Below are 27,456 nucleotides of genomic sequence, written 5' to 3' on the forward strand. Positions count from 1 at the left end.
GATGTTGAAAACCAGATATCGCCCAGCCCTACTTACCAATCTTTGGCTTCAAATTCTATCTGTGTCATTTGGCATAACTTCTGGATTGATTTACTCAATTTCAACATGTCATAGAACCAACTCTTAACTTGCGAAACACCACAAAATTAACATGTGTCAGCTCGTCACAGCAATGTCTTGTGTGGCACTTTAAAAAGTAAAGATTTATTGTAGCATATGCTCTTGTAGAGTTCAGTTTATTAGATGAATTGTATTGCCTTAAGCAGTTATATGAGAATTCTTCCTCAATGTCTGATGTAATGCTTTTTCTACAGTACCATGATCCAGAGTTTTACAGGGTAAAGAAGGTGCAGAGGGTGCTGCTCTAACCCAGAGAGACAGAGTATAAAGAAGTTGCCTTATACTGATTTAGACTACTGATCCACCCAATTTGGCAAATCAGCATATAGTTAACAATAGTATAGCGTAATCCAGGGGTCAGCAAACTTTTTCAGCAGGGGGCCAGTCCACTGTCCCTCAGGCCTTGTGGGGGGCCAGACTATATTTTGAAAAAAAATATGAATGAATTCCTATGCCCCACAAATAACCCAGAGATGCATTTTAAATAAAAGGACACATTCTACTCATGTAAAAACACGCTGATTCCTGGACTGTCCGCGGGCCGGAGTTAGAATGAGATTGGGCTGCATCTGGCCCCCGGGCCTTAGTTTAGGGACCCCTCGCATAATCTATTGTTATGTCAAAATAATAGCCAGCACAATGTGTTCTTGCCCACCAGAGAGGGCATGATATTTGGATATTTGGGAGAAAATGTTTATTTTATTTAACAAATGGAAGTTGGCATATCTATGAGTTAATAATTCCCCCTGGATTACAATGTAGGAACTGTAACCCTTGGGCAACACCATGCCTGTTGTTTGACAGTGAAACAAGCTAAACATGAACATCCATAGAGGATGACGACAACAATGGTGCTGCATTTAAGGCAATGCTTTTTCACCTGATTAACAGGCTGTGCTAAGAGAGATGCTCGGCAATATAATTTATATGTTGACATTTAACAAATCAAAATAAAATCACAAGGACAGATAAAAAGGCAACAGCTCCTTCATGTACAGTGGCAAATACATTTGCGTTGCCTTACTCAGCTTTTGCATCTTTCACAATTGAACAACAAAAGAATTACTTGCTTTCTCTTTGTTATTTTCTGCAAAAAAAACCCCTGTGAAATAGAGCATAACTTGCTTCATGAATGCAGCGGATCCTTTCTTGAATACATCAAAAGGTCTACATTAACTGTGACTGCAGTAACTCAGTATGGCGCCATACAAACTCCAGATTTCTCCTGAATTTGGAAGACTGAATCCAGGACTGCTGTCGGAGCATATTTCAGTTAATTAGAGTTTGGGAACTGAACTCTTTCGAGTTGGGTGCCACAGACAGAGCAGCTCTCTTGTGTGCATATGGGCACTTGGTGAATGCCCCTAAGGAAGGTAAGCAGGAACAGAGTTTCTGGTTTTGTGCATTCATAAAGGTTTTTGATTACGGTATCTCCTTTTCTTTTTGTAGTCATCAGTAAACCAACTGATAATTTTGAGACAAAATACAAAGGAGAAAATACAACTTTGGCACATGCATGATTTACAAAATTGTTTATTTATAAAGCTTATTGCCATTATTTTACAAGACAGGACTTCCACAACTACTGTGATTAATAAGTAACACGATTAGCTTCATTCATAGCAAAGTGATGTGACCAGCTTGTCACTATTAACCATGAAATATAAGAGTTTTAATGGTGTGCTCACAATATTGTGGCAATAAGTTACCCATAAAAAGACCTTGAGAAAGATAGACATCTTTATCACATCAGTTTTCTTCATATTGTTTACATCCCCCAAGGATCCATTTTGCATCTAGTTATTTTTCCCTGTAGCTGTGCTAAACATGATAAAAATGTCCACAATCTCAGTATTAACAATTTAGTTTAGTAATTATTTGCTCCAGACCGACTTTAAATTTTGCAGCAGATTTCAATTATCAGTTTGCTAAATGCAAAATTAGGCACCATTTTAATTAGTACAAAATACCTATTTAAATAAATCTGTTTCTGGTGATTTTCTGGCCTGGTTTGCATAATACCTCATGATAAATATTACAATAAAGTGTCTTCTAGCAGATAATAAGTTGGCGCCACAGACACTTAAAGAAGTGAGGGGATATTCAAGTTTTTTCCTGCTTCATTGCCATTACCCTCTGGCAAAGAAAAGTATGGGGTAAAATATTTGTCAGCTGATTGTTTTAGCAGTCACATAAATTGTTCCTTTGATGTTCAAGGTCAATGAAATCTTAGTACCACCAGTCTTTGCTAGAAGATACATTAAAAGTCTCTGATCTTTCCTGCAAGGGAAACAGTGGTAAAACTTACTACTCTGTCACAGTGAAGGAATGCTTGTAAAAAAGTTCAGTAATGTAGGGGATGGCTTTTCTTTTCTTTACTATCCTTCATGAAAGGGGGCATCTCTCTTAATCTAATTTTCCTTGTATGCATGAAGTGGGAGAGAATCGCAACAGATGTAATGGAGTAGAAACTGGAACTTGATATTCACATGAATGTCACATGCTCTGTCATAAGGCTGAATGTAACTTGAGAAGACATCAGGTCCAGTATTCCACAGCACAGTATAAAAAGTCACACCACAGTATTATGAGAATTCTGTGATCACCAGCACAGCTTCCTTGAAATTATATTTAATTGGAAAGAAGAGCAACAACAAAACATTATTCCCCTGTTCGGAAAATAGCAACTAGTAGGTTGAATGCCAGAATGAAGTACCCAGGATACTACAGCTTGCTTCCTCATTGAATGAGTAATCCTAACTTGACACAGCCTACACATACTTCACCCACCCACTGGCAAAGCTACTAGCTCCTTTTGCAAGAGCATGGCATGTAGTCCATGTAAGGATTTGTTTGTGATCCACATCAAAGTACTGGTCTGTTCTATCTTTGGTTTCAGACATGAAGTAAGAGTTAGGTTTTCATAGACGTCTGTGCATTTAGAAAAGAATCTTTTTTGCTTTAGGGCTCTACTCCTGTTCCTGCTGAACTGAGCCAGTATATAAAATCAGAACTGATATCAGCTCAGTAGGCACCGGAGGACGGGTCCATCGACAGCCAGGAACAGTATCTGCTGCAAGGGGACAGTTCCAATAAGAAACAGCCATTTCATATCAACAATATATACACACTGGACTTTGCACACATTGGGGCTGCTTTAAGAATGACACATTCTTTTTATAAAACACAATACTTTTTAGCATTATGCTCTTTCACAGTTATTGATTACTTCTATACTGTAGCCAAGCAAGGGTGTTTGCTCACGTGGATTCTTTTCATTCTTGGCAGGAGGAAGGGTACAGGGTTTGCATCTTTCCCACGGCTTCTTCGCCTGTTACAATCTGCAAACTAGATTCCAGGCAAACTTGTGCTATGATACTACTAGAGCAGCAGTCAACGTTTTAAGAGAGTTTTCCATCTCACCTTCTCTTCAGGTGCAGAACTTAGCCACTGTGAACAAAGAGGAAATCAGTCACTGTTCACCAATCAGCTAAGCTCTGCACCTCGCTAGAGAGGTCTTCATCTGAACATAGTTACAATAGCAGCTGAAGTCCTTCAGTGACATGTCTGTACATTTTTTAGGAGAAGTAGATTCAGGGGTTCCAACAGTATGGATATGAGATTGCCATACCTACATGCAGTAACAGATGCCAATGTCGTGGTTATGTGGTAATCCCTGGCAATGTGATTTTAATCTTAAGTCACAAATCAGCATGCCAGGAACCCAAACAACCAAAACGAAGGAAATATGGGTGGCTTTTCTCTTTTCCATTGAGATAACTTGAAAAAGCTAAGTTTTCACTGATTTCGTTTACATGCTAGAATATTCGTTGGCTCACCATTTTGGCTACTCAAAACAAATCATATGTATCAGCTCTATAAAACAGTATAAAAGGTTCATAAAACAGTATGAAGAGTATTCTATTGCCAACAGAGTTAAGTGTTCTTATATAAATTGTTAATTAAAAAAAATAAAATACTGTGGTGGATTGAATGAATTGCTCACACAGCAGAAGAATAACCCATTTTAAATTTGAATTTCTGACTCTGTTCTAAATAAATTAAGGTGAAACTGAACATGTTATCAAATTACTAAACCACATTTTGCTAGTTCCTTACAGTCTACATTAACCAGAAGCCAAGCTGAATATACGTTTGCAAGCAAAGCCCAGCAGTTTATTTGGTATATCTTTGTCCCCCACATATGAAGATTTTCCACATTCAACTTCATAGCCAGAGCAGCCCTTTCTACAAAAAACAAAAATACACAAACACAACTAACACTTTTTATATCCTGGTGCATCCTTTCCTAAGCATTCATTTCTAGTGGAACAATTTTATTACTGGTTGGTCTTTTAATACTACTTCATGTGTAAAAGTTATGTGAATAATCCAAATGATTTGTGTCTTTTAAATTGTTAACCTCATTAAATGAAAACCTAAGAATACTGGTCTGGAAAGGATCCTTATACTAAACTTTAGCTACTCTGTATTACTAGTTGCTGTTTAATGCATTGATTAAACGTTTGTCCGACTGCATTGCAGGCTGTCATAATGCCCACCATAGGATGGCTAAGACCAGTTCTGTTTAGCATTACACGACATGCTGATCACATAAAAACTGAGGGAACACCAATGATTTCCAAATGGGTTCAGGCTGCTTCAAAAGCCTGCGAAAACTGGCTGGCAAAATGATGTTCAACTTGGTATAAGGTTATTATTTTCCCATGGCAAACCTTCCTCAACTTTGGCATTAAAAATGTTCATGTTAAACCAATTAATTATATGCAATAAAAAGTTGCCTATTTCCACCACAGATATATCCAAATATTAAATGTATTTAGGAGCATAGGTAATTTTTATTTGCTGGGAGCTCCCATTAAAGATACTGGCAACTATGCAAGAATGTAAGCTATAAAACTTGTCATTCTCACATGTTCCAAACATATGTAAAATTTGTGCGGATTCTTTTCAGCCTCAAGAGATCTATGTTTTGATCACGGTATATGATACACCATAACAATCTTAGCTAGAGTCCAGATTTCAAAATATTTGCTTGCTCATAGAAATACAGATACTATGGGAGAAAGTTGCTTCTTTCAAAAACTTACATTGAAACATTCCTGGCCATCTTCTATGATTTTACCCTATTATTTACCCTACTGTTTAACACAGCTCCCTCTCTGGATAGTTTTCTTTACTTTGAAGATATTAGGTTTCAATAAATAAACTTACTCATTCATAAACTATTTTCTTCCCCTGAGAAATGAACTATCTGGGAAAGAATAACCACCTCATCAAAACAACATCTCTGCCACTACTGTAGCGGAGGACACATCCATTTGGTCACGGGTTGTGGCAAAACTTTTACGTGCAATTTCTTGCTGTTTTGCATCCTCATTCACCATTAACTCTCCATATAGGTAGACACCCATTGCCTGAAAGAGGAAGAAAACAATAATCCTATAATATAATCAATTCCAGTGTGGTGCTTTTCAAGATAACAGCAGCTGTACCAAACTTGCAATTTAAACATGCACAAGTTTTCCCTCCTAAAAAGTTTCAAGGTTCTTTGTAAGACTTTTTTAAAAGCACAACACAACTGGAAACCTACAAAGTTGTTTCCAACTATGTTCTATCCAAAGTAGATCCACTGTAATTAATAGTTCTATGTTAGCCATGTCCAGTAATGTCAATTGGTCTACTCAGAATATTATTAATATTCTGTAGAATATTTTATAACAAACTCCAGTATATTTGAATTTTTTTTAATAGTTGAGATTGAAAAGCGTAATCTTTATAGCCAAGTGAGCATCACTGGAATAAAATTGAGTCTTCTACTGATTTTTTTTTTACAGAACCTTTCTGCATCCAGACAATAATTCTGTACTATCATGAAAATACAAGATCATAGCTGCTGCAACCATGGGGGATTGTAAAAATAATCTGGTTGATTGCAGTTGCAAGCAAGCAATTTATTATCTATTTCTATTTTCTAGAACTTGCAGAGTTGGTTGTAGAAGTAGGAGGCATATAGCTAAGAAGTCAAGTTTTGCAAAACTTGGGTAGCCATATTGTCAACTAAAATTTCACTTTTTCCTCATGCACTTGTGCATTTAATACATATGAATATGTTATGCCATTTTTTCAAAACTTCAACAACTTTGTAAGTTTCAGTCACTGGCTTTGGGCCAGAATCTAGTTAAAAGACAAAAAACAGAGGGTAAAAATAAATGATTTTTGCAATGAAGAGGTATAAGCAGTTGGGTTTCTGAAGGAGCTATTACTAGAATCAGTGCGATTTAACTTTAAAAAATGATCTGAAAAGGGATTAATACAAAGTCAAATTAGCATGTGATTCTAGATTATTTATGATGGCAAATCCTCAAACTGAGCAGTTGCAACAGCATATTAGCATATGAGTAATTACGCAACAGAATGGTCATGGAAACTTAATAAAAACTCTAGCTCCATATGCATTTATCTAAACTGGTTTAAACCACTTCAAAAATAAGATCCTGGAGTTGCAATAGATGGTTATATAGGCACTTCTAACTTTTGAAAAACTACAGGAGTTTTTCACGCATTGCGTATAGTTGGATGACAAGGAAGCACTGTATATAATTATGGACACTGTAAAGGTATAAGGAGAGAAATGAAAAGTATTAGAATTCAAAATCATGCAGTGTTCCAGTTCACATGTAACACTAATTCAAATTGTCTTAGTGAAAATGAGCATATGTACAGGTTCCTGCAGCACTCTTCCTCTGGTCCTGCTGCTGCTTTGCTACCTGGGGCTAAACTATGGCTTGGCTTAGTGTTACATACAAACCTCGGCTCATGATTTGCATGCCATACACAAACCACAAGCTGTAATCAAGATTAACCACAGTCTATGATACTAGTCACTAGTGGAGGGGTGGGGAATCTGTGGTCCTCCCATTGTAGCTGGACTCCAGCAACCACCATCCCTAACCACTGATCATATTGGTACTGGCTGATGGGGGTTGGAGTCCAACAGCTGCAAGTCCATAGATCCACCCCGCAGTGATGAAGGAAGTATGAGACAAATTAATAGTTCATAGCTCTAACCCAATGACTGGAACCTCTATGTATACAGTATGCTAGAGTGGGGGACTAGCTTCATGATTTCCTAAAAAATTGCTTCCCAGGGGCACCTGGCTAGCCACTGTTGTCTTAGATGGCCTTCTGGTTTGACCTAACAAGGTGATTATTTTGTTCTTACTATGAAAACTGCACTAGTTTCAGTACAATAGTTAACAGTTACTCTGCAAACTGCAATAGAATAATAGACATAAAACATTTTGGGACATCTCTGTTACAAATAGTAACATTTAATATCTAGAGAAACAGTGTTGCTCAGTACTGTTTTTCTAGAAAAAATGGTGCCGGAACTCACCATGAACACCTCCTTTGTTCTCTCAGAATGGAAATGGTGCCCACCTGAGAGATGCCAGAACTGAGTTCTGGTGAGTTCCAGCTGGAAAAAGCCCTTCTGTTGGTAAGTTACTTCTGTGGTAAGATTCCACCAACCTACCACTTACTGCCAAATTGGAAAGTAAAACCAATACTGAGAGTTCTCATTCTGATTGACTATTCCATGAGCCATAACTCAAACATCCAAATTTAGTAAACACTGTTGGTTCTGTTACTCTAAATGTTAATGGTTGCATTTGCATTTTCTTCAGACTTCTAAAACAACCAAGTCCCCTTTCAATACTAGAAAACACATAAGACTTCAATTTCATGCTTTATCATTCCATAGATTGCACAAGTTCTTGGAGATGATTGAAATAAAGGACCAAAAGTTTTCTGCAGCTTTGGTATCAGGAATTCTACTCCTCAAACAGCACACAAATATAAATATATATGTGTTCTGAAGTGGGAGATCTGGAAAATTGCAGAGGCTACTTCTATGGAAAGCACAATGCATTTCCACCCACCCTTCGTGGAAGTAGTTGCTACACTCCAGACATTATTTATACATAGAAAAACAAATGGAAAATGATTTCAAAATCATAACAATGCTTACTTGAGACATAATTATTTTCCAATTGGCGTGGATATTGCATCTTTTAAAAAATCTGAAACACGGTTTTAATATAATTAATCTATGCTAAAATGTTGTAAAGTGTCCTTATTTAAGGTCTGGAAATGCAGGCCGGGGAACAAACCAAGCAACTAAAATAACTTGGATAATACTTTATCCCATGGGCTCAGGGCAAGATATCTGCATATTGTTACAAGCTAGTGGATTCTGCAGTGTTCAGGGGCCCAGCAATGTCCAAATACTATTAAACTGAGCTGCTTTGATCTAATCCTAAGTACCTTTGGCTGGCCACTGCTGAAGTCTGAAAGAAGGAATGGGGCAGGCAAAACATCTTAGGAAACAGCAGCTTAAAGAACGAGGAAGAAAGTTAGCCCAAACTGGTCCAGAGCAATGTAATGAAGATGAGAGGAGTAGAAGAGAAGGAGAACTGGAAAAAGCGGTAACAGAAGAATTGCAAGTGACCAAGAGTTAGGCTAAGGGGTGGAGTGTTTAAGTAACCAGCCAAATATTTGCCTCAGGGTCTCTAGTAGCGTTTTTAGCCCAGACCTTGGTGGCTCACTGCTTCCCCCATTCAGTAGCAATGCTGCTGTCAGAAGGCTGTTGATGTGGTCCACACAAGTTATGGCAAATATGATAGGATTTATTGGTGGGACCATTTAAGGGTAATTTCCAATGAGTAGTGGGGGAGAAATCAGTTTGCCTCACATTTTTAATGTGAACTACATTTCACACCTGAAACAAAACGCAGAATTGAAATGCAGCTAGCTACCCTTTGAAATTTCCTTCCTCCAAATTTTATGTTTTAGTTCTCCAGTCAAAAATGTATTCTTGTACAAAAATGCATCAAGGAAATTTGTTCATAAAATAAGCAGTTTCATCTGTCCCTATTTCAAGATACCAACATTCACATACCTATGATACTCTGGCTAAATGCAAATGTTAGTTAATAGTACTGACCTGGTCTTCCTTGAGGAATTTCTCAACATCAACATACCCTGCTGTGTATTTATGTTTGATAATAAGCTCACACCATCGATGTCGAACCTTTAGCAATTGGGAAAGAAAAGTAAAAGATTAGCTTCAGAAACTACAACTGGTTCAATAAAGCTCATAAAAATGCAGTTTCCTATTTTTAGCACCAGTTGCCATCTCCAGAACTTGGCCATCAAGCACTTCTCCCTGACAGATCATTAATACTAACTAGACATACTAAACATAAAATGTGGCTTAATGTAAAACATTGAAATTCTAAATAACCCCTCTCTGGGATTGTTACAATAACCAGTATCTATGGATAGGAACATTGGCAAATGAATTGTATTGATATATAAAAACTTACAAAATTGTTTTATACTGAAATGCCTTATTTCATTAAATTATTATTTATCAAACTGATTTTTTTTAACAGGTCAGTGTTTAAAATGAAATATTGCAAAATAATGTGATGAAATAGCTTTCTCTGCACAGTTGGAGCTGATAAGATTGCCCAGAAGAAGAAACTGTGCCATCAGTGTTCACAGAGGGCTTCTTCTTCTTTGGCGATCACTCATAGCCAAGTAAGATTGTCTTCCATAAACACGGTTTATGGAAGGGCACACTCCTAGTGACTGGAACTGTCGCAGCCAGCTTGTACTTGGAAGCCCAAGCTTTATATGACTGGCAGGTATGGTGAAAGGAATGGAAAAAGCCCTGCTGGTCAGCATCCACCAGGGGTTTATGTAGTCATAGCACTGATAAGTTGCCTTTCCAAAATGGAAACAGCCCATTATAACACTACAGAACAGAAAGAGCAATGTATATATAACATACATACAAACAAACAACAAAAATAGAGGCAGCCATGAAAAAAATAAAAACATGGGAGTTAAATCCATGGAGGGAGGGGGGAATGGCGATAATTTATAACATTGCTTGGGAAGGGGGCACTGTCAGTGTGTCTGGGCAGTGGGCCTGGACTCTCACAGATATTCCTTGACTGATGAAGACCAAGCTGGGAACTGCTGTCCTGTGATGCAATCAAGTCACTGACAATGTGTGTGAATGAAGCAACCAGATGGATAGGTCCAATCATGTTGGTCTTTGCCACCCAAAAGTTGGCTTATGGTATGGGACCACAAGGAAGCAGTTTCCATGTTAGTGCAGGTGCAAACTGTGAAGATGTCAGTATCTTTAAGCCTTTGGGAGAAAGGGGGGGGGAGTACTGCTATTATGGCCCCTCCTCAGACATTAAACAAAAAGGGATATCCATTTCACTCCCTAATGTTTTTTTAAACAGTGTTGCAGCAAAAGCATCATGGAGAAAGCAAAGCCATTATGCAATGGAGTGTAAAAGAAAAATCTTAAGAAGTCTTAAGGTGACATTCTATACCCCAGCACACTGCCTGTGCTGATTATCTAGCAGGATAACTCCTCACCAAAAATTTCCTGCCAGAAGGTCTGATGCCAAGGCTGGCCTTGCCATGCAAACAGGTGGCACCATAAGGGGGACAGAAGTAGGCAGGAATTGGTGTGTGAATGTTGTAGCCAGGCTAGCTCATTTAACAGAAATTGTTTGGAAGGTTAGCTGCACATTTTATTTCATAACTAAGGGCTAGAAACGCTCCCCCCCCTATAATGGAAGCTGATGTGTATTTTCGAAAAAATGACAGCTCCGAGTCCAGAGCCCCTATTGGGGGTACCAATAAAGGCTGCTGGGTTGGTGACCCCTGATCTAAACTAGTACCTTTCTGCGTGAGTGTCAGGTTAACAAGATAAACGTCTGCAGATCTAACCCAAGGTCAAGCACCTGATTGATCAAGTGTAGTTTTGAAAGCACTTGGAGATATACAGACTGGAGGACAGAGATTACTCAAGATGTTTTGCTGTGAGGTCGGGCAGTAAATGGACCTCCCATCATACCTTAAGTCAAACTACCCAAGGGCAGCCAATTTACTTTAGAACCTATGGGAGAAAATCCTGAGCACACCCCATTTCCCTGGCAGCAAAATGCAAAGATAATAAAATTATATTAATCAATTTGCATGCCTTCTCATGATTCCCCAAAACACATACTGCCTATTGATAGGGCCATCCTTGCCAAGAAAATGGTGTCAACCTTTGAAATCTGAAATAACTTATAATGGTTTGTGCTACAGTCTATCTGGACTGTTCTGAAGTAGTTAGCCATTTTTCTTTTACAGACTGGGCTAATGCTTTTTTTAACCACATCAGATACATATAATAAATATGCCAAGTAAATGATCAAAACTGGCCACTGTGGGCTCATAATAAGGATTTATCTAAAAGGATAAGCAACTCTACAGAGTGGGCAAAACTGATTAGCAAGGTCTATTACAAATAGATGATAACTGGCAGGATTTAGCTTTAATGTGGGGATGGGGAACACATAAAAGAAATTGTTGCTCCTGCAAATAAGCATTTATTGTGGAATGTTCCACACAACTGCTACATCCACACTTCAACACATTAAATCACAAAACATTACATGCCAGCCGTGCAAGTGAAAACAGCATCAATATTCACCACTGACCTAACAATTTACAGTCGTACCTTGTGTTGCGTTCACTGCGGGTTACAAACACGGCAAACCGGGAAGTGTTTGCTTCCGGGTTTCGCTGCATGGTCTGTGCATGCTCAGAAGTGTTCTGTGCAGTTCGTGCATGCTCAGAAGTGTGATATTGCCGCTCAGGATGCGGACTTTTCGGGGTGCAAACAGCACCCCGGAACGGATCGTGTCTGCAACCTGAGGTACCACTGTATAGTGCAATCCTATGCATGTTTATTCTGAGTTTAATGCAACACGCCCAAAGAATTTATGCACAGAACTGCAGCTGTGGACATGATTTCTGTGGGATTTCAGCAGCCTAAGTACAAGAATTCAGCCTTGGGTGTTAAAATTTATAGCTTTAAAATACAGGTATATTTTTTACTCAAATGTTTGCTCCATCATATAAAGCTGCATGCCTATGGCTGGAATTCTCTGCACACTTACCTGGAAGAAAACCCCACTGAATACAGTGGCTATGTTCAGACAGTTTGATCTTTGTTTGCAATCCTTGTTTGGTGGATTCACTCAAACTATAGTCTGTGTGAATGTAAGTGTAAAAAAGGTCTGATCAAATGATGTACGAATGAAAGAAAAAGGGAGTATGAGAGGAAGCACACAGCAAAAACAGTGCTCCTACTTGATCCTCCAAACCATGGAAGATCATAAACATTACATCTGAATGCAGCTGCTTCCTGTCTGGAAGGAATTCCCACTTGAATCAATGGATCTTACAAGTGAGTGTTTTGGGTTTATTTAGTACATTTCATGTAGACTGAAAATGAGATAGTTCCATCCACTTCTACTTGCCCCCCTCATCCGTTCTGGAGAGAGAGGAAATCCCACTGCACATGCTGAAGTCCTTGTGCTAATGTGATGATTTTGTTGGAAACAAATCACAGTCTTTAACTGGCAGCCACCCACCCCCAAAAGATTTTATTTAAGGTGCTTTTAATGAAACAACAAAATTAAAACTCGCTTATAATTTGATCATTCCCCATTAAGGCAACTAGCCGAACAATAATGGGTCAATAATATACACTTAAAGGTTACTGGGTCTTTCCAAATACGTTGGGTTGGTATTTTGGAAGAAAAGTTTGGATTAAAAGTTGTATGTACTTGTATCCCTGCTGCTCAGACCTGGACAGGCACCTGGATTTGCCCCACACCCAGAGAGAACAGATTACAGCTTTAGCACCATGGTATCAGTTTCCTTGAAGGTCTAGTAAATAAAACTTGTGCTACATCAAACTTTTGTGAAGTTGGGTTCTTTTGCTGCAAAACTGCAATGAGAAACTAGTGAATGGGAAACTTCTTCTACACAACTGTTGATCATGTTTGAAGCCATGCTTTCCCCCCTGTTGTATTTTGGGTGTCCCTGTATGAATGTATGTACGGATTATGAAAGAGCTTCTTCGTGGTATGATCTCAACCAATCACAGATCATGTGAAGAACATTAAATGCCACAGTGCTGTGATCTGGATCTGTGACAGCACCACTGAGGGCAAACTCTGCTACCTACAGTCCTTACATTGAAGGCAGGGAGGAAGGAATGTCCCAACCACATTCTGATTCATTTAGTCAATGTGGGATTGGATAAGGAAGCAATGGACTTGGAAATGGGTAAGCCTTCCTTCACCAAACACCCATCTCCTTTTACCCCATTTTGGGAAGATGTGTGAAAAATCAACAAAAGGTAAGACATGTTTAATGGGAAGCAAAAAGTATTCACATAGCAACTCCCCATCCCTGCTCAGCCCACATGAAACAATAAAATCATTCCAAGTTATCTTTGTGCCTGCAGTTCTTGCAGAAATAGCTGCAACGTATGTTTGACTAAAACCAAATATGTGCCTCCTATGCTTCCTATTAAAAATACAGGTCTTGGGCTTGGCAGATGTTTTTAGCAGCCATTTACTTGGATTTTTGTTTGGGTGTGGGCATTGTTCCCTTTCAATGAAATTTCCAGCAATGCTCAATCTGGGAGAGGCAATTATGATACAATAAAAAGCCCGTGTATGTCACAACTGCTCTGTTCAGCTCAGTAATCTCAAAGGAAAAATTCTTTTAAAAGGCCTGTGAACAAGACAAACAATTTAAAGTGCTATGCAAAACTGGTGATTATATAAAGTTTACATTCCAACCCAACTTTCTTGAATGGTATTCTGGACTAAATAATGCCATGTATGCCAGGGATATGTCATTAAGCAGCATGAGCCAGGATCTGCTTTTGACTTTGGCATCTCTTATACACACAAGAGCTGAGCTCTTAACCAAATATCACCAAATATCAAAGGGAACTTGGAATATATTCTATACCCCCAAGATACATATAATTCACAGAAGCATTAGATGATGGACATTGTCATCCAAAACATATGGAAGGCACTAGGTTGGAGAAGACTGATAAAAGCCAAGCAAAACAGCAAGGTAGTTCCTGGACATAGACTAATGGATTCCCCAGAGTTCCATTCTTGGTTTCCAAATTAATGAGTCTTAAGTCCTAACACAGTTTTAGATCAGTACTTATTTCTGTATAGTTATTTCATTTATTCTTTGCTTTGAATATTTACATCCTGCTCTTTTAGTACAAAGCCCTCCCAAGACAGCTTACAAAATAAACACAAAAAAAGATATACAGTCGTACCTTGGATCCTGAACACCCTGGAATTCGGACGTTTTGACTCCTGAACGACCAAAATCTGAAAGTGACTGTTCCAGTTTTTGAACGTTCTTTTGAAAGCCGAACGCCTGATGGGGCTTCTGCAGCTTCCGATTGGCTGCATGAGCTTCCTGCAGCCAATCAGAAGCTGCAATTTGGTTTTCAAATGTTTTAGAAGTCGAATGGACGTCCAGAACGGGTTCCCATTCAACCTCCAAGGTGCGACTGTAAATGTAACATCGTCGATAAAACAGCAGCCATCAATTAGTTACAAGGCATAAAAAGCCAGCATAACAAACAAAAGGTTTTACACACAAAAAAGTTAGTTCTCTGAGTTGCTATATATAGACATGGCTTGTTCCTTAGCAACCTTCAAACTGTTTGTCTATACAATGGTACCTGTGGTTACGAATTTAAATTCGTTCCGGAGTTCCATTCTTAACCCTGATACTGTTCTTAACCTGAGCCACGCTTTCGCTAATGGCGCCTCCCGCTGCCGCCAGCGCGCGACTTCCGCTCACATCCCTGGGCAAAGTTCACAACCGGGAGCATCTACTTCCAGGTTAGTGGAGCTCGTAACCCAAAGCGTTCATAAGGAGGAACGTAACACGAGGTTCCGCTGTACACGCATTGCTATGGTGGGACAATGACTGCCACCTTGGTTCCCATGTCTCCTCATCTGAAACTCTAGCAATAAGCCCCATCAACAGGCACCATTTAATACTTGTTCTGCACTTGCAGGAAACTGATCCTTTAGTGTGGCAGCACCTACACTTTTTGGAACTCCCTGCCTATTAACACCAGGCTGTTTTCTTTTTGGTCACTGCTTGAAATATTTTTTATTTAGGCCAGCCTACCCAGACAGCAGGTGGCGCTGTGGGTTAAACCACAGAGCCTAGGGCTTGCCGATCAGAAGGTCGGTGGTTCGAAGGAGTGAGCTCCCGTTGCTTGGTCCCAGCTCCTGCCCACCTAGCAGTTCGAAAGCACGCCAAAGTGCAAGTAGATAAATAGGTACCGCTCCAGCGGGAAGGTAAATGGTGTTTCTGTGCACTGCTCTGGCTCGCCAGAAGCGGCTTAGTCATGCTGGCCACATGACCCGGAAGCTGTAAGCCAGCTCTCTCGGCCAGTAACGCGAGATGAGCGCCACAACCCCAGAGTAGGACACGACTGGACCTAATGGTCAGGGGTACCTTTGCCTTTACCCAGACATGAAGTTACATGTGTTATATTTCTTTTTAGCTGCCACTGATTATCATTTTTTGAATATTTTAAAATACCTGTTTTTATCAATAAAAATGTTTTATATTTTTTTGTAAACCACTTAAATACTGTAGTTAAAAACAGCAGATTTACAATGGCTTCTTCTTAGCTCAGTGGCAAAAGCACACCTTGCCATCCTCCCTGCCGCTATAACCCAACAGGTACCAAAGGCTACTACTAAGAACCTCAAATGATATCAATAGGCAGACACCAAAACAGGGCAGAACCGGTAATATGTGAAACACTCCTGTCTTTCCAAGACTCCCTTTGCCTGAATGAACCTTCCCTCACACTCCAGGAGCACTCCCACATTTTGCTGCAGGATCCACTAGTTCCATTTATATTTCACTATAAACAGATAAAGGGATACAGGCCTCAAAATAAGGACTGGAGTGAGAGGAGACAGCTTGCAAGGTATCTTCTTGAAGAAACAACTTTCCCTTTCTTTGTCTGCTGTCTCTCTCTCTCTCTCTCTCTCTCTCTCTCTCAATCTCTCTCTCTCTCTCTCTCTCTCTCTCTCTCTCCCCCCCCCCCCATGTCATCATCTTCCTTCTGAAGAATGAGGCACAAGACACTGACGCAACACAGAGCCTGCAGTTCTATGACCTTTAGGGTGGCCTACATTTAATACAGTATATTGAAATGAGAGCATTAAATGCAACACATTTCCTTGCTACGTACAAATAAGGAGACACATATATGCTCTTTTAGTAGCGTTCAACATACTGAGGGAGCTTTCTGAGGCACAGCTGTGTTTATTGCCCTATTCCAAACATTTATACCACACACATCATTGTGATCTCTTGGTGTCTTGGTAATTGTCGACTTTCCATAAACTGTTCCCGAGAGTAGGTATAACTTTTACCATTAATATACTGAAAACTCTGCAAGACGATAAAGCACACAAAAGCCAGACGGAATAACTCTTACAGATGGAGAGATGGATCAGATTATTAGTGAGGACTACTCTCACTGTTAAGCAGACTGAGTGGCTCATTGGGAAACCAGAGGATAGTTTGGAAAGGTGCCAGTACATGCACAGTTCTTTATTCCACTACCAGAGGCGGGGGCATGCTCTCTGCAAAAATCTGGTCAGCTGTGGAACAATAAGAAGACATTTACATGCTAAGAATTCCCACCCTCCCCAACTGCATTGCCGGGGTTCGGTGCTGGAGCTCCCCGTGCGTGAGTTTAGGCTACCCACGCACGAGGTACCAGTTGCGGGGAAAAGCAGCCAGCGTTCCGCGTGCTTATGAGCACGGGCGCCGGCCAAGTCTCACAATCCGAAGGTAGCTGAGTAAGACGGAAAAATGACTCCGAAGGTGCGTGAGTGAATGAATGCCTCGAAAACTAAATGAATGCCTCGAAAACTAAATGAATGCCTCGAATACTAATGGATGCCTCGAATCGGAACTGCATTTAATAAAAGGAAACCAAACCAAGGATGTTATATTAAAATTAAAAATTCTTAAAACCTTTACTCTTTTCCCCAAAGGACGACAGACACTGGAATTATCTTTAGTGGCTTTGGCCAAACCCGCGTAGGCTCGTTTTCTAGCCCTAAGCTAAGTTTCCCTGAGCTCTCTGTCCTTGCGCGCCAATTCTTCCGCGATACTAAACTAAATAAAGCTAAACCGAATATCTTCCGCAAAACTAGCCCTAGGCTAAACCTAAAAGCCTAACTAAAATCTCACCGAAATATCTTCCGCAAACTAAACCTAACTAAAAGAAAAACCCATCCAGCCCGCTCCCAAAACCCTTAAACTAGACTTCAACTGAACAAACTAAGGAAAAACGTAAAAGAACGTGCCTAAGCGGGGAGCCTCAGCCTTTTATTTGGGAACAGGTATGACATCACGATCAATACTTTAACCAATAAAACCTCTGTTGCTGCCCTCCAAAAAGGCGGGAAGCAGGGTTAACGTTCATTGATAACTTTGAAACATTACCGGAACTATAAATTAAAGGCGGATTAATCCTAAAGGCAAGATGTCTCTTCATTCTTACTTTCACTTTCACTTTTAAGTGTAAGGATATGAAAAGTAGTTCTCAATAACCATTAAAATAAACAAATAACCGTGGTTCTTTAACGGATCCACGAAGTGTATTCCGACACTGCATGATTATAATTCTGTCTCAAAGGATAGTTCTACCATTTTCACACAGATTAGAACCCTTCTTTTAGTTCCAGACAACCCCACAAAATAGTCCAATGTGGATAAATACCGGGTAATGGAAGACAGGTATTATTTTCATGCACTGCTTGTGGTTTCCCAGTGGCTGTTACTGTTCCAAATAAAGTGACCCTTTCCAAGCGTGTTTATTTTTTCAAGTAAGACAATGAAGTAACAGCATCCTTGGATCCTAGCATCAACTTTTCAAGACAATTACCGGTATTACCACTCAAACATTTACCTTTACAAATCAGGTATTTATGAAATGTGAAGTTTCAGAATTTGAGTTTGGACTGTTAGACTAATTTATGTCTCAATTTGTTTCAGTTCTCTTTTAAGAGAGGATATGAAGTGCAACTATTACATGTGGCAGACTGTGAACAAGGCTTTATTGGAAAACAGAGCAGCTTTCTCCAATACAAGGCATCCCCTATGCGCACAAAGCAGGAGTGGCTAAGCCTTTTTCAGTCCGGGAACCACATTCAAGGTTAGCCAACCCTCCAAAGGCTGCGCAGTGTGCATGCATTCATGTAAGCACACACATGAATGTGTGCACTCGCCACACCATATGCAGTACACACCAATCCGCAAATGGACACATACACAGGAACACAACACACAATCTCTCATTCACACACAGAGCACACTGCGTGCCTCTGATGGGCGGGCGGGGGGGGCAGGATCACATCCCTATCATTCCACCAGTCTGGGAGGAGAGACTGAAACCTCTCCACTCGCCATAGCTCCCTTCCTCCTCCTCCTCTGTTATCATTAATCAATTCTTGTTGCAAGTGGCAGCTGTTGTTGCACGTGGTCGCCTCAGCTGCTGCTCTTCAGAATGATCCTGAGGTCATATCTTAAACAGCTGAAGCTTGTGGTGCCAGCAGCAACCACTGCCACCTAGTGACTAAAGCAAGAGAGCAATGGAGAGTGAGATCTCTCCAGCAGACATCACCAAAGGTTCCCAAGTGTTGTGGTAATGCTCTCCATTAGGAAGTGGACAGCTGAAATTTTCAAGAGGGTTCTCCCCCCCCCAAAAAAAACGCAGATTAACTATTAATTACAGAGGGAAGCCACTACTAAATAAATAAATAAATAAAAATTAACCTGCCCCTCCTGACAAAAGGGGGGGTACCTTTGGGAGCTACAAAAAGACTTCTAGGAGGCTAGATGTACCGGTATCATGCAGGCTAGCTACCCTTGCCACAAAACTAAGGGGGAAATGACCCAAAATTCACTTTAAAGTTCTATAGGCGTCCCCTCCTAAAATTACACAACCATGCATGGACCTTTATTTTCTTTTGTTGTTGTTGTTGTTGTTCAGTCGTTCAGTCATGTCCGACTCTTCGTGACCCCATGGACCAGAGCACGCCAGGCACGCCTATCCTTCACTGCCACAAAAGTAGTTTTTTATATAAAGTACAGAGATGTGCTTTACTAAAAATATAAATATATTAGGCAAGAAATTCCCCTCTGAAAAACAGGAACATTATTGCCCACTACAATTCAACATACATTCACACTATTTGATTTTACACAGTGCCTCTTTCGGAATATCAGTGTGGGCATGCAGGCACTATAAGAAATAGCTGATTGCCTTTGCTTTGCTCAGGTCATTGTGCAAATCTCCTATCTAGGAGACACAGGCTGATAAAGAGTTCTGTAGATATTTCCCCAATTTACAGCACAGCACAAAGCATGCTGGTATTTCGCTCTGCAATCCAATATGACCTTGACTCAGTTAAGAAGGCTAAGGAACTTAATTTTGTGTGCATGGAAAGAAACAGGGGGGATGGGAGGGCTTACTGTTTATAGAAGGAAAAGCAATTTTCATAGAGCATCAAAAGGTAGCTAGGCGCCTTGTTTTACAGAACTGTTCCCTGCAAGGCCACAGGCAAATTCTTAAACTACCGTATTTTCCGGTGTATAAGACAACTGGGCATATAAGACGACCCCCAACTTTTTCAGTTAAAATATAGAGTTTGAGATATACTCAACTGCAGATTCTCCACCCGGTGTATAAGACGACCCCCGACTTTTGAGAAGATTTTCCTGGATTAAAAAGTAGTCTTATACACCAGAATATACAGTATACCTACTTTTCCAAGGGAAGGAGAACTCTACTCATCACTTTTGGCAACATGGTAATTGACTAACTTTCTGTTGTGTAACATGTTATACACGAAGCTGCTCCAAAGAGGTGTGGTGCTTTTTTAAACCCTACTTGGTCATAACCTGCAGAATGGCTAGGAAGGTGGATAAGACAGTACTTAACTTGAAAGCAGTACCCTTGGCTGGCAAACAGTGGCACTGCTATGTGGTTAACATGTTGTATGCCTGCCAGTGTTTCCATGGTTTGGGAAATAGATAAAAGTGACTTGCTCCTAAAGAAATTTTATTTAAAAACAACAACTTGGGAACTCTATATGGTTTGTATTAAGGTAACTTCATTTGGTCTGTTAAATAAAAGGCCATCAGTTTACAGGACCATGTACAATGAAACTGTTGTAGGAGAAAGGCTACGCACCCCTGGATATGATATATGGACTTCTATTTTTCACATCTTCTGCAAAAGCACTTATATTTCTTCAGTCCATTCTCTCTCTCTCTCTAAACATTCCATCTGATGGCCTTGGTATGCATTGCACATTATGAAACTGCACATTATTAACCAACTTGACGAAAGTAGAAAAAATGTACCAAAGTAACTTTCCATCTGCTATGAAGACTCTCTTTGGGGGAAGTAAGGACTCAGGAACATATACAGGAAAGAAAATACAGCTAATTTTAGAGCCAATTTTATTTTGTGGAAAGTACTAAGGTGATTCATATGCAACATGGTCATACCACTCAATAAGATGGGGAAGCTAGGAACATGGAAAATCTTGGTTTACACTTTACTGTGTCACCGGAGAGTACAGGTGACCCAAGCTCAGTATTGCAAAACTTCTTATCCTCAGCACCTCATCTCTAACTGAGATTCTAGCAATCTCCTGACTGTTTGGATTAATTAGACAATAGTGATGTATATCTGTATAATTAGCCTTGAAGATCTTCTGGTGAAGCCTGCTCTACATCCTACTGCCATCTGAAGCACGGTTGCTAAGTACACGGGACAATTCTTGCCCTCAGAAGAACATGTATAAGGTTGACAGAAGACCTCCTTATCTAGTGGATCTTCAGTGTTAAATGGTTTATGATTTTTTTTTCCTTTGGTTGCCTTTTTGGCTGAAAAGGGATTTAATACATTTTTTAATAAACACACAAATATATAACGTTATTATATTGCTGTCTCTTCCTTTGCAGTGGACAGGAAAATAGGCTATAAATCTACTTTTTTAAAAAAAAACAGTTTACTGGTTTAAATATTTCTACTAAAGTTTCAACTCAAATAGTTCTGAAATGGTCGGCTCAGATATTTAGTCCTGCACATGCTAGATTGCAGACCTGAGCTTCAGGAATGTCTGGGCCCTTTGCTATGTTATGTTTAAATCACATGAAATTCACCCTTTTTTATCCTTCACCTCGCTCCCCCAATCACAGAAATCAAGTCAACAGTGTGTACCTTCTGCAAGCCACTGTCCAGTTCACATAAGACTTCATTAATGGAGCAGCATGCATAAATGTTCACAAAGCCTGAGTCACTTCCAAGCTAAGTTCTTACCAATCTTGACTTATTTACAGCTGACACTATAATTATTCTGCATATTTGTCGGCATTATTTTGCAGGATCATTCCCCAACTACAATGAAGCACACAAAATAAATCCAGGAAAATCTATGGGATCTGTTTGACATAAAGATGTTGCTGACTCTGGATAACTGCAAAGTCCTTTTCTGGTTTCCATGTATATTTAATACAGTTTAGAAATGCAAATGCTCCTGAAGGCAGGAGGGAAATAAGGCAAAATGTTAAACTAAGGCTGCAATCCTAAGCACATTTATTTGGAAATGAACACACAGCGGGATTTGCGGTGGATAAGCATGCATACATTTAAGCTGCATATTCCCTCAGAAGCTTATGGTCAAAATTGTATTTTAAAACTGCCACCCATGATTCTGTTTACAGAGCAACTACCATAATAATTCAGATCTGGCTCCCAACACATCTGGAAGTTCCAAGAAAATATTAAGACAGCGTACAACGGACCTAAAACCCAGGGTTAGTTGCATTATCTCAAAAACATCCCCATGTGGTTGGAAAGGCTATTATTATTACTGAAAATAAGTTACTGTGTTTATTTATTATTTATTTTATTTTATTATTAGCATAATGATGAATACAACCTAATTTCAAAGGGAGGAGTTCAATATAGTACTATACTGAATATAGTACTATTGAAATCGTTCTGTCAGTACAAACATCTCAGCTTGCCAGTCAAAATGACCCCTCCTCCCCCTGCTCTGGGGACTCTCCCAACCCACCCACCTGCCAGCCCATTTTTGCCATATGGAGAGGGCAGCGGGAGGGAAGGAGGGAGGGAGGGGTAAAGTCTCACTGCCCTAGTGGAAGTCCACCAGTGGGACTCCTAACAATTAGTGTTTCTTAGGAGTAGTAATTATTTGATCTAAACAGTAACAGTTAAATTATTAGTGCTTTCCCTAGACAATTGAAGGATTTCACGTGTACAGTGGTACCTCAGGTTACAGACACTTCAGGTTACAGACTCTGCTAACCCAGAAATAATACCTCAGGTTAAGAACTTTGCTTCAGGATGAGAACAGAAATCGGGTGGCAGCGGGAGGCCCCATTAGCTAAAGTGGTGCTTCAGGTTAAGAACAGTTTCAGATTAAGAACGGACCTCCGGAACAAATTAAGTACGTAACCAGAGGTACCACTGTATGTTTATAAGGAACAAGGCTGGTGGTGCTTTGAAGACTTGACATTAATCTGTTGCCTTTCCTCCATTATTTTTATCACTGATTATGAAAAGGGCAGTCATTGAGATATTCTTTTACAGATTCCTGTCTGAATGTGCTGGTTCTGGGCTTCAGGTTAAAAACGGACCTCCAGAACGAATTAAGTACTTAACCCAAGGTACCACTGTACTACAGTGGTACCCCGCAAGACGAATGCCTCGCTAGACGAAAAACTCGCAAAACAAAAGGGTTTTGCGAGTTTTTAGTTGACTCGCAAGACGAATTCGTCTATGCCTGTTTTTCGCAAGACGAATTCGTCTGGCGAGGTACCACTGTAAGCTGGCTTACCTTTTCGCTCTGGTCGGGAGGGGTGATGTCCGCGTCCGCCATTTTGGATCGACTGTGCATGCGCAGTCGATCCAAAATGGCAGACGCGGACAACATCCCTCCCGACCGCAGCGAAAGGGTAAGCTCCGGTGCCGGTCGGGAGGGGGCCGTGGGATCGTGCCCAATGTCGGGCATCATCCCACGGCCCTCTCCCTCCTTCCCGGAGCCCCGCCGCTGCGTTTTAAGACTGCAACGATTGTTGCAGTCTTAAAACTCGGCGGCGCGGAGCTCCGGTGCCGGTCGGGAGGGGGCCGTGGGATCGTGCCCAATGTCGGGCATCATCCCACGGCCCTCTCCCTCCTTCCCGGAGCCCCGCCGCTGCGTTTTAAGACTGCAACGATCGTTGCAGTCTTAAAACTCGGCGGCGCGGAGCTCCGGTGCCGGTCGGGAGGGGGCCGTGGGATCGTGCCCAATGTCGGGCATCATCCCACGGCCCTCTCCCTCCTTCCCGGAGCCCCGCCGCTGCGTTTTAAGACTGCAGCGATCGCTGCAGTCTTAAAACACAGCACCGCGGAGCTCCGGTGCCGGTCGGGAGGGGGCCGTGGCATCATGCCCGATGTCGGGCATGATGCCACGGCCCCCTCCCTCCCTCCCGGAGCCGCCGAGCTGCGTTTTAAGACTGCAGCGATCGCTGCAGTCTTAAAACACAGCACCGCGGAGCTCCGGTGCCGGTCGGGAGGGGGCCGTGGCATCATGCCCGATGTCGGGCATCATCCCACGGCCCCCTCCCTCCCTCCCGGAGCCGCCGAGCTGCGTTTTAAGACTGAAGCGAGCGAACAGCAGCGCTGCTGTTCGCTCACTGCAGTCTTAAAACGCGGCTTGGCTTGGCTCCGGTGCCGGTCGGGAGGGGCCCCCGGACTTTTTTTCCCATAGGAACGCATTAATTAAATTTTAATGCGTTCCTATGGGAAAAGGTGCCTCGCAAGACGAAATTTCCGCAAGACGAAGAGTCTTGCGGAACGAATTAATTTCGTCTTGCGAGGCACCACTGTATTTCTAAGTTGAGTAGATGTTACAGTAGTGTGACTGCCACTGAATGCAGCTACCCTCATATTTTTTCTTTCTGCTCCGTAATGTCTAATAACAAAAAGGTGCACTCTAATCATACAATGCTTTCTGTTTTCTTAGCTGGCTGACATTCACAGGGGCAGGGAACATCAAAGAGCAAAAGAGAGCCTAGTTCTGCCCAAAGTAATTCTTACAACAGCACCATAAAGTAAATCACATTCTTAGGCCAAATAAAACCATGTGCCCCATCTAGTCCGTTAACACCTGCTCTGGCTAGCTAGCTGCAGATCTCCATCATCTCAGACATACCGGTAAGTCTTTAACACCACCTGCTACCTGATCCTTTTTAAAGTGGAGGTGGCAGGGATTGAACCTAAGCTTCATGCGAAACAAGGGGCTACTGAAGCTTCCCTGGGTACCACCCTCTTCTCACTCTGAATTCAAGTCAGGCTGTAAAGGAAGATTACAGAGGGCACTTAGATGGCACTCCTGGTCTTCCTTTGCAGCTGTGAGTGTTTTTTAAATTTGGTGCCTTTTTCTGTTGCCACAGGGCAAACAAAGAAATAAACAAGAGTCAAATTCAAAAAGCACGGAATTGTTCCCGTGGCTTTAAGGGAAGAATCCAGAATGCATGTAGCACATTCCCAATTATTCCATTTCAGGTTGGCCCTAACAGTTTACCTGTTCTGCACCTAACATCATATTTGACCCCATGCCATGGGACTAATGAAGAGGCCTGGTGAATGTAATCAGGCCCAGGGGCCAGAGGCTCTCCATCACTTCATCTCAATGATCCCATTGCTAAGCTGAGGAGACTTTAATATTTTTTTCAGGCATTTCTCCCATGTAAGCCTTTTACTATACAGTCATACCTTGGCTCCTGAACGCCTTGGTACTCGGACGTTTTGGCTCCCGAACGCCACAATTCTGGAAGCGTGTGTTCTGGTTTGCAAACGTTCTTTGGAATCTGAATGTCCAACGGGGCTTCCGTGGCTTCCGGTTGGCTGCAGGAGCTTCCTGCAGCCAATCAGAAGCCGTGCTTTGGTAGTTGAACACATTTCGGGAACGGATTCCGTTCGACTTCCAAGGTACCATGGTACTTTATTTATTGCTCACACCGACACACTTTTCATTCCTGGTCTGGCATTTTTGAGATGGGCTAACCCAAAAATAACAGCCCTCATACACGTACATCATGGATGGATTTTTGTCTTTAACAGTGGATCTCCCAACGTTAAAAAAACAACCACCACTTAAGTCACTCTTCAAGGAATAAACACACTTGAGCAAAAAAGAAAGGGGCTGTTACGTGAGCCCATAACACACTTTAATTAATGCCTTCTACAGAAGGACTTAGGAGAAGTAGAAACCTTGTAAAAACACAGCATTACTCACTGATCTCTAGCCTTAAAAGAAGCACAACAGGAGAAAGGAGTGGGGATTAGGAAAGTAGAAGCTGCCTTGTATGAAATCAGGCCAATACTTCATATTGATCAGAACTGTCTGCACTGGCCTTTCCCAACCTGGTGCCCTCCATATGGTTTGGACTACAATTCCCATCAGTTCTATCTATCATGGCCAGCACTGGTCCTTCCTTTCTGAATTAAGCAGCTTGTGATGTAGGAATCACCCCTTCTTTGGCAAGCACTCACAGCTCACTAGTGAAGCCTATCTAGTGCGAAAACTTTTCATATTACGCTATTCTGGTGCTTTCTGGATTATTCTGCAACATTTCATGTTTAGGGTTGTTAAGTTTTTAGTGCACACCTCGGGGGGGGGGGGTTCTGTCGAAGCTCTCTAAAATGGCAAGATCTTTTAAACTAGAATAATCAATTTCAATATCCCAGTGTGCAAGCTTAAGCACCTCTAACATCTGCTTACGGTATACAGAAACTGTACAGTGGGTCATTCACAATCTCTCTGGTTTTTATACAATTAAGACTAGCACACTTACTAAGGTGTAAGCCCCACTGGACAAAGCAAGACTAATGTATAACTAAACACACACAGGATGGCACTGCAAAGTTGTTTTCTAAGCTTCTCTAAATGTCAATTCATCCCCCTGATGAAAATCTGAAGCAAAAAGATCAATATGTAATTCTTTCCAAGAACAAGCCACCTCACTGGAACATACAACAGATTAACACTGATGGTTAATCTAGGTGACCAGATGCAAAAGAACACAGCCTCTGCACATTTCACAGTTACGTAGAAGTTTTAGCAGATGCACCTAGATGCACCTATACATGCTGAAATGTCCTCTTTTGTAACATGGTTACTAGCAAGGCAACTTGCATATTCCTTCGAAGTTGATTCCACTACCACCCCACCACCAAAACCCAAGACAGTAGGAATCTTACAAAAGAACTGTAACAGTATTTCAACAATATTTCACAGGCAAGATATCTAGTCTAGGAGCTAGAAATCCTCTAAGTTTCTGATAGCAAGCATTGGGCAGGATAAGTGGAAAACTATTTAAAGTCTAACAAAACAGATAGGCTAATATCTTACATACACTTACCTGGGAGCAAGTCTCACTGAACACTATGGAAGCTTCTTCTATAATATTATTAATATTTTAAAAATATTTTTCTTATTTGTATCCCAAATGGGTGGCTTCTAAATTAACATACATGGGATTGCATACTTAGGTTCATTCTTCAGTCTTGAGCACCTCACTCTTTGTTTCTGTTATAGTGTCCAAAATCATTTATATCCATTTTGCTTATATTCCTACTGCTTTAAATCCAAGCTTAGAAGCTCAAAAGAACAAATGAAACATTATTCAAGTCCACTTTGTAAATTCTAATATAGTCTAAAAATAATTTTTAGAGCCAATTTTGCTAATACTTAAGAGATAGATAGTTCAGATAAAATGCCTTAAAAGCATACTTCAGATTTGACCTATCTAGCAGGAAAGGAAGGAAATTAGCCTTAAAATTGTATTTTTCCTTGCAAAAAATTTTTGGCAGTGAAATGTCCTCTGTGGTAAAGCCAAGACTGTTCCGATTATGTATTGTTTAGAACCACACAGCCTCTGTAAAAAATATTAACTTTTTAAACCTCAGTACATGAATACAACATGTTGCAAGACCAAAATGAACTGAATGCAGAATATGGGCTATATGAGATGCCCCTTTAGACATGGTTTCTCTGATTAGGGCCCTATAATAAAGTCAAATTACCATCCACATGGATGGTTCAATTATATGCCATCAACGTTTTGAACAGCAACGCATGCAGAAGACATTGGTGCATACCCATGGTCAGCTAGTGCATGTAAGCATATTCAGTGTAGATTACAACACACTATATAAATACATTCAGAAGAAAATATTTGTAAGTGAAGCGGAGGTGGCCTTTTATTTTG

The 27,456-nt window shown here is 40.8% G+C and overlaps 1 protein-coding gene across 1 annotated transcript in view; it reads right to left on the reverse strand.

Annotated features, from left to right (window-relative positions):
* Positions 1 to 1,637: 1,637 nt before the first annotated feature.
* AOPEP (aminopeptidase O (putative)) overlaps positions 1,638 to 27,456 on the reverse strand; it is a 171,106-nt gene continuing 145,287 nt past the window's right edge. The window contains exons 15-17 of the mRNA XM_033164197.1: positions 9,149 to 9,235; positions 5,356 to 5,558; positions 1,638 to 2,400 (exon numbers count right to left, since the gene is read on the reverse strand). Coding sequence (XP_033020088.1) covers positions 5,418 to 5,558; positions 9,149 to 9,235 — 228 coding nt within the window. The 3' untranslated portion in view covers positions 1,638 to 2,400; positions 5,356 to 5,417. The remainder of the gene's footprint in view (positions 2,401 to 5,355; positions 5,559 to 9,148; positions 9,236 to 27,456) is intronic.

The sequence above is a fragment of the Lacerta agilis genome, chromosome 11 (assembly GCF_009819535.1).
Source record: "Lacerta agilis isolate rLacAgi1 chromosome 11, rLacAgi1.pri, whole genome shotgun sequence".
NCBI classification, from domain to species: Eukaryota; Metazoa; Chordata; class Lepidosauria; order Squamata; family Lacertidae; genus Lacerta; species Lacerta agilis.